General features: G+C 37.6%; 2 protein-coding genes across 2 annotated transcripts; both read right to left on the bottom strand.

The window, feature by feature from the left end:
* Positions 1 to 463: 463 nt before the first annotated feature.
* Positions 464 to 2,464, bottom strand: LOC147331815 (uncharacterized). Its single transcript, XM_086288084.1, has one exon. It carries the CDS (start codon positions 2,278 to 2,280, stop codon positions 1,444 to 1,446), a length of 837 nt encoding a protein of 278 aa, XP_086144210.1. The 5' UTR covers positions 2,281 to 2,464; the 3' UTR covers positions 464 to 1,443.
* Positions 2,465 to 5,390: 2,926 nt separating this feature from the next.
* LOC147331814 (uncharacterized) lies at positions 5,391 to 8,437 on the bottom strand. The gene has a single exon (XM_086288083.1). The coding sequence runs from the start codon at positions 8,309 to 8,311 to the stop codon at positions 7,448 to 7,450; it is 864 nt and encodes a 287-aa protein (XP_086144209.1). The 5' UTR covers positions 8,312 to 8,437; the 3' UTR covers positions 5,391 to 7,447.
* Between the last annotated feature and the right edge of the window lie 269 nt (positions 8,438 to 8,706).

The following is an 8,706-nucleotide window of genomic DNA, read 5'->3' as shown; positions in this document are numbered from 1 at the left end:
CATGTTCAATCCACTTGGCTCTAGACCTTACATATGCTCCTTTAGCTTTAATCAAGTACACCTCATCTAGCTTATTTTGTAAAGATTGTAAGCGTTCTGACTCTTCCGCAGTCATACAGGGTTTACCACATAATAAATGAATTTGTTCAATTAGATTTTTCTGTTCACATACGCGTAGGGCAGACACTTTCTTTCCCGTTTCTATAGCTAATTGTTTCACACTATATTTAAACCATTCCCATTTACTGACATTAGTCATGCTCATATTGTTAATTTCTGATTTAAGTTCTTTAACTTGTTTACAGAAGTCTTCGTTTTGTAATAAACTATTGTTAAATTTCCATATGTTGTCAGATCTTTGTTGTTTACGTAGAGATAATAAGAGACTTATCAGACAATGATCAGTAAGTGGGGTTGACTGGGTCTCACATTTCGTAACATATGATGATACTGTTTTGGGAGACAAGCCAATAATCTAATCTTGAACATACGTTTTTATTTGATGGACTAAACCAAGTATATTTCTTCGTATTTGGGTTTGTCATCCTCCAATAATCGATCATATTGGTTGTCGTACAAAAGTCACAAATAATGCTATCGTGTTCTGGTTGATTTCCTCTTTGTGGTTGTCTGTCAAGCCATGAGTTAGGAGCCAGGTTAAAATCGCCTCCAGTTATCACCTGGGTAGAACCATATGTAGTACTCCACTTTGCAATTAATTTACTTAAGTTAGACATCATATTTCTATTTAGCGACCTGTTATTGTATCCATACACGTTAATAAGAATAATTTTCTGTTCACAGACTTCTACCAACACCATGATCCAATGCCCCATTCCGTCGCTTTTATGATCAATAACTCTCCCTGCAAATTTGTTGAATAAGATCATAACTCCTGCTGAGTGAGTAGTACCATGTGAATAAAGAATACTATCTCCCCATTGATGTTTCCAAAATGTTTCCTCTTCCTTACCAGAATGTGTTTCTTGTAAAAACAAAATGTTTGCCTTAAGTTCCTTGCAGAATAAGAACATGGCCTTACGTTTGACATTGTTTTTTAAGCCTCGAACATTTAAGGAACTTAATAGAACAGCCATCTATAAGATAAAGAAAAAACAAAAACGCAAGAACAAAATACAAAACAAGAACAGTAACGGCTTCCTTGGCACTTACTAGAAGAAAAAAAAGTGCTTGAAGCAGGAATAAGCCTAGTGTCCTACCTATGTAATCATAACAGTACTCCGACCCTATCACAGTACTACCCCTTTATATATGCGGCAATTTTAGCTCTGGATAGCCCACGTTTAACTACGACTTTGCTTTTTGACCCTCTCCTATTTTTTATTTGTGTATTTTTAACAGATATGTATATATAAACATATATATACACACACACATACCCACATTTTATGGTTAACTTGTAGTGACTTCTTCAAGTGCATCTCACAGATCGATCCTTTTACCGTCTATTATTGCATAACCCTCCTTTAGGAATGCTCTTTTGCCGTTGTTTCGAGCTTCCTGCACCTTGGGCCACAGCTTGATCCGAGCTTCACGGTCTTCTTTGGAGAAGTCTTCTTTAAATTTTATGTTCAGTTCTTTGCAGACCCTGGCCTCTTTGGATTTCCTCCATACTTCATCCCTTGCCGTCCTCATGCTGAACTGTATGATGATTGGTCTTGGCACCTTGTTGCTCACTGCATTGTCTTTCTTCCCCAGTCGGTGTACTGTATCAACCATGAGCTGCAGTTTTTCCACTGATACAGGAACCACTCTTGTTAGAATGCCGATCACTGTTTCACGTGTATTCTCGTTGTCCTTCTCTGTCAGACCCAAAATTCTGAGGTCCCATCTTCTGCGGTAACGTGCACTCTCCCGACAGCTCTCCTTTAATTCTTTGTTTTCCTTCATCAGCGACTCCACCTTCGTCTTCAGCTTGTCAATTTCCTCTCTGTTTTTTTGGGTCGCCTGTGTATTTACTTCAATGCGTTGTTCGAAGGCTTCCAACTTCTTTTCAAGCGAATCAAACCTTTCCTCGCATCTCTTTGTGAAGCCAAGTAAAACTTCATATACATTCTCGATGCTCACCTGCTTCTCAGTTATTTTGCTTTTCATTTTTTTGGGATTGGGACTTGGTAACGGAGTGTGGTCACCTATGGGTCTTCCGATCTCTTTCTGAAGTTCCATCTCTTCTATATCTTCATCCTCACATGCTTCCCGCATAGCAGCAAGGTTGTAATCATGGTCGGAGAGGCTACCTGTTAGCTTGGGGTTAGCCATTTTTATCGCTCTAAGTTTATCTTTGTGTCTGCCTGAAGGTCTGTCAAAGTAACTTCCAGGGGGTTTCGCTTGCGTTCTACTTCCTTTGGAGTAACAGTTTGTCAGTAAAGTATTTTACAGGACATCAAAATCACGTTTCTTAATCAGACCCGCAGATTGTACAACCGCTTATTCCGCCATCTTTCTCTCCACTCACGACCGGATTTGGTGTGTGACAGTAGTAACAGGTGTCACTACCCGACCCGTACCGGAAACCCGATCGGTACCCCGCATGCGCAAATCTTACGTCACTTCCTCTCTTTGCCAACATTGCGACATTCAATATATTTGAATGGTACGGTTAGCGCCCAGTTAGCTCCTAGCATTTCTCAACAGCTCTGCCTCCTTTTCGACTGCCCGGGACATTTAAACAATGGATAATCCGTATACAAAGAAATTCATGCTTTTCTCCTCAACAGAGAGCGTCCCCCGATTGAGCAGCAGCGCCATAAAATAAGAAGAATGGCGCCTAATTACAGAGTTAATAATACAGATTTTGTAATATCTCACGTGTAGATTCATCAGCCAGATGAAGTGTTTACTGACAATTGACAGTGATAGCGCACATCATCATCACTATTCCAACAATCCTCTCCTCACAGACGAGCATAAACACACTCGACTTTCGCTAAATCAGATTTAACACACGTTTGTAATGACGATAATTCAGTTTATAATAGGGTTTATTCGCTCGGTCAGCAGGTGGCGGTATCCTCGTACACTGGGGAGTAAACTGCCATTAAAAGAACAGAAGAAGAAGAAAACATCTGCACATGCGCGGTACGGATCGGGTAGACCCGATTTGTACGGTCAGACTTTACACATGCGCAGTAAGGATCGGGGAGTCCTGATCCGTAACTTTTTTTATTTTTCGTTTTTGTCTACATTGTACTGAAATGCTTCATTATTGCAAACATTTTAAGATATACTTGTTATTCTTAACATTTTAACAGATACTCTGACCCATAACTATCGTAAAACGCTACGACCGGAAGTAGAAACCTTTCGCGCATGCGGGGTACCGATCGGGTTTCCGGTACGGATCTTTTTTTTCTTTTTTTTTTTTTTTTTATTGAAACAAATTTCCATATACAAAACAAGTCAAGGAAACAGACCAGAATTGTAACAATTTACATTATAAAGATGGTGAAGCAAGTCATCATAACTTTACAGGGAGAAAATAAAAGTTTCTAGAGTAAAGAAATAAGGAACATAGACCTTTTGACACAGGCAAGAAAATTAGAAGAGCAAGTATTTTTTGATTTTACAGTATAGTACAGCAGTTTTTTTGTTCATATTTGAAATAAGCTTAAGTGACTTAAAGTATTGACAAAAGTAATTCAAGAAGACGGTAAACATAGGAGAGGCATTCTTCCACTTACATAAATGAATGAAAAACTTACATAGCACTATTACAAAATTGACAACATCTGAGATTTCAGAATCCAGATTGTCCATAAAGTAAAGAATATCCTTAGATGTGAAGGCAGGTACATTGGAAATTCTGAGTGAAACCCAACAGTGTATTTCAAACCAGAAAGCATTAACATACTGACAAGTGAAAAATAGATGCTCTAGTGTTTCTGGATCGGAAGAACAGAAAGCACAAGAGTCGGCCTCAAAATTAAACCTTTTATGCAGGAATTCTCCAACTGGATAAATGCCTGATATGATTCTGAAGTGTGTTTCTTTCATTTTAGGCGCAAGTGGGTATTTTAAGTAAAAAGAAAATGACTTGTCTTTCAATATGCTATCAAGGTCATGTCTGACATTGACATTGTAGTTGCAGAATACTATTTGCTTAAAGGTATTAGAGATGAACTTATTATTAAATTGTTTGTCCTTTATTGAGGTATTACCTATCGTCAGTGAAGGTAAGCATGTTCTTATTAATGAATACTTTAAAGTATTTACGATAAGATTTAACAACGGTGTGGGTATCGCTTTACAAACCTTATTATAATTATTAAATGAAATCTCTATTTTATACTTATCAATAAATTCTTCATAAGATAGCAAGTTTCCATTTCTATCAAGCAGATCAACAACAAAACATACACCGTTATCATACCAGTCTGATTTAAATAAGGACTTCTTATTGATGACTATAACCCTATTATTCCACAACACAGAATTGTGAGGTGAAAAATTGTGGGTGAAAATTAGTTTAGTTTCCCAAAATTCAAAGCTTGCTTATAGAAACTAGACAACTTAAGAGGAAGCTTAGATATTTCATAATCACATCTGAGCAAAAAATCTAACCCCCCGACCTTATTAAAGAGTTTGTTTGGAATATGGTACCACATAGATTGAGGACAGGAAATGCAGTCTTTTATCCATCTGAGCCTGAATGCAGCAATAATAGATTCAAAGTCTAAAGCTTTCAAGCCCCCATTTTCATAGTCTTTAACTAATTGTGATTTGCGTATATAATGTGTTTTATTCTTCCAGATAAAGCTGAATATAATAGAATTGGACAGTTTAATCATTTTAGGAGATGCAAAAATTGAATAACAGGGGTATATGAGTCTTGAAAGTCCTTCTGCTTTAGACAGTAAGATACGACCTAATATGGATAAATCACGTGTTAACCAATGATTAAATATTTTTTTAACTACATTTAATCTAGGAGTTATGTTATTATTCTCTCGATCATTAGTATTTTTACTGATTATTAAACCAAGGTATTTTACCTCCTCTTTTACTGGAATATTGTTAATAGTATTTTGATTACAGCTGTGTACAGCTAAGATTTCACATTTTTTAAGGTTTAGTGTTAAGCCGGATGCTTTTGAGAATGAAAGGATTTTATTAATTGCAGTAGAGACCATATTTACATTCCTTAGAAATAAGGTAGTGTCATCAGCAAATTGACTAATTTTAAATTCTTTATCAAGAATGTTTATGCCTTCCAGATCTGAAGAGAGTTTGATATAAATGGCAAGCATTTCTGCTGCAACAATAAACAATAACGGGCTAATAGGGCATCCCTGCCGAATGCCACGATGAATTTTAAAACTATTAGAAAACCCCTGATTGAGAGCAGTTCTACTTGTTATATCTCTGTACAACATTTTCATTACACTAACAAATCTGGGACCAAAACCCACAGCCTCCAGAGCTTTAAATAAAAAATTATGCTCCAAAGAATCAAAAGCTTTAAAGAAATCAAGAAATAAAATAAGGCTATCATGAGGAATTAAATGATTGTAATCCAACATATCTAATACTAAACGGGTATGATTATGGATATGACGCCCTTTTATAAAGGCTGACTGTGTCTCATCTATTATTTGAGTTATTCCTGTTTTTAATCTGTTGGCATAGACATGAGCTAATAATTTGTAGTCACAGCAAAGAAGTGTGATAGGTCTCCAGTTATCTAAAAGGATAGGGTCCTTGTTTGGTTTAGGAAGTAAAGAAATTATTCCTCGTTTCATAGTTGGAGATAGCATCTGATCATTTATACATTCATTAAATACCTCTAGTAATAGATCTTTAATGTCATTCCAGAAATATCTGTAAAATTCAATCGTGATTCCGTCGGGACCTGGTGATTTACCATTCGCCATTTGGGAAACAGCAGCATCCAATTCAGCTAAAGTGATTTCAGACTCATTGAGATTTTTAAAGTGTGAGTCAATTTGAGGAATTTTTCCATGGATAGAGCTAAAAAAAGAATTAGTCTCCGAACTGGAATAATTTGTAGTGTAGAGGGCTGAATAGAACTCTGTGATATAGTTGTTTATAGTCTGTTGGTCTTCAGTCAGGGTATTATTAATTTGTAACTTCATTATAGTCTTTTTTGTTTGTCTAGTTTTCTCCAGGTTAAAGAAATAAGAAGAATTCTTTTCCCCCTCCTCAATCCATTTAGCCCTTGAGCGAATGAAGGCACCTTTTGCTTTGTCTATATAAAGTTCATCTAGTTTGTACTGCAACTGGTTTAGTTCTATAGAGTTTTCCTCTGTCAGATGTGATAAATTGCACAATGAACTTATTTGTGCAGTAATTTCAGCCTGTTTCTGTCTCCTTTTATTAGCCATTAATTTTCCTTCTTCACTAGCAATTTTTCTGACATTAAACTTCAACCATTCCCATTTACTAGTAGAAGAAAAATCCTCCATTGCTTTTACCTCTCCTATCAATGATTTAATTTTTATACAAAAAGACGAGCTTCGTAAGAGGTTACTGTTAAACTTCCAGTGAGAATTCTTCGGTTCTGATAATCTATTATCCGGGGAGATTGAAAGTGTTATGGCACAATGGTCAGTAACAGGGGAGTGAAGAATCTTACAGTTGGATGATAGGGGGAAGAGACTACCAGTTATTAAGCAATAATCCAGTCTTGAGCATTGAGAGCGCTCAGAATTATTCCAGGTGTATTGCAGTTTTTCTGGGTTTAAGTTACGCCAGATATCGATTAGGTTGAGGGTGCAGGAGAAATCCATTAATATTTGGTTAAAATGAGAAGAGTTATATTTAGTTGGAAATCTATCCAGTTTTTCATCTGGTACCATATTAAAGTCACCTGCAACAACGACTTTTTCAGTTGAATAGATGATCTTCCATTCTTCTATCATTTTTTTCAAATCAGAAATCAATTTCCTGTTTTTAGCTCTATTGTTGAACCCATAAACATTTACTAAAATGTACTTAGTATCATCCAACTCCATGTTAACCATTAACCAATGACCTTCCTCATCACCTTTATGATCAAGAACTCTTCCATTAAAACGATGTAGAAAAATAGCCACTCCTGCTGAATGAGAGGTACCATGAGATAAATAAATATCACCGCTTCCCCACTGCTTTCTCCAAAATATATGATCATCTTTACTACTGTGTGTCTCTTGAAATAAAAAACAATTCGTGTTAGGCTGTTCCTTACAAAAAAGAAAAATCGCTTTACGCTTTATGTTACTTCTTAAACCTCGAACATTTAAAGAAAATATTGAAAGAACCATTGAATATAGCTTGAAAGTGCTGTAATAACTAGAGTAAGGCAATGGAACATTTTACCTCCTATTAACTAATAGACCCAGTCAAAGTCAGGGACCATTGAGCAAGTTACCGGCTTAAATTTAGTTGAACAGTTATACCTTCTTATCTAGGTCGTTATAAAGTTCTTTCATTCTTTGATTTGACGACCATCGATGACAGCATATCCGTCCTTCAGGAAAGCTTTGAGCCCTCTGCTCCTTGCCTCCTCCACCCTCGGCCACAGACGTTTGCGGGCTTCTCTGTCTTCCTTACAAAAGTCCTCTCTAAACCGAATCTTCATCTCCTTGCAGAGCTTCGCCTCCTTGGACATCTTCCACACTAGGTCTCGAACAGTTCTCATGGCAAACTGTATGACAATCAGCCTGGGTTTGTCACCAACTCGTCCCTTCTGACCCAGCCGGTGCACTGTATCCACTGTGTTGTACAGCTGCTCGGCGTTCGCAGGAATTATCTTGGTCAGAATTCTGATTATTTCTTCTCTCGTGTTCTCCCCCTCCTTCTCAGGAACGCCAGTTAGCAGCAAAGACCATCTCCGTTTGTATCTAGCATGCTCCAGACACATTTCACGAAGAGCCTCGTTCTCTTTTTTCAGCGTCGCCATCTGCGTTTTAATACGTTTCACATCTTCCACCACAGATTTAACAGCTTCCGTATTAGCATCCACGGACTCCTTTACTTTTCTTACAGCGTCGGTGTTTTCTTGCAACTGGAATTCATAATTCTTTAAATGTTCACTTTGGGTGTCAAATTTACATACCAGTTTTTGGATAGCATTGAGGAGAACTGTGTTTGAAACTTCGTTTTGCGTCTGCGATTCGTTAGCCTTCATTTTTTTAGGATTTGGACTTTTAACTGGTGTGTGGTGACGATCAGCTTGCGGTCTGTCTTGTGATAAGTCGTGCTGCTGTTCCATCCATTCAATATCTTCTTCGTCGCACGCCTGTCGAAGAGCCGCTAGGTGGTAGCCATGATCTTTGTTAATGTTAGCCATTTCGCCGCTTCGGAGAAGGTGGCCGAGAATGACGGAGAGAAACACAGGGAGGAAGTTTTTGAGTTTTAGAGATGAAGTATAACTAGTCTGCTTCTAATTCCGGTTAACTTGATTGCGGTCAAGACATAAAGGAAGTTCTTTTCAGGAAAAGCCTCGGAGCCCACTCAAGTTGAACCGCTCACTCCGCCATCTTCCCAGTCCCCTTCCGGTACGGATCGGGTAGTGACAACAGGTAAATGAACTTTTTTTTTTTTAATTATTTGAATATATGTAATGGGAAGGCTTTAGGACCCAGAGGCTCCAAGGGAGGGTATAAAAGAGGAAGTAGCAGCAGGTGCTCTTCTTCTCTCATTTGTACTGACGAGCGGCTGTGAACAATGGTTGTGTGAGTAGGT

The sequence above is a fragment of the Aulonocara sp. 'chitande type north' Nkhata Bay genome, linkage group LG4 (assembly GCF_057382095.1).
Source record: "Aulonocara sp. 'chitande type north' Nkhata Bay isolate Kocher_YH1m ecotype deep benthic linkage group LG4, A_spYH_male_GT1.1, whole genome shotgun sequence".
Classification (NCBI taxonomy): Eukaryota; Metazoa; Chordata; class Actinopteri; order Cichliformes; family Cichlidae; genus Aulonocara; species Aulonocara sp. 'chitande type north' Nkhata Bay.
Note: the sequence above shows the minus strand (reverse complement) of the source record. Positions and strands in the feature narration are given on the sequence as shown.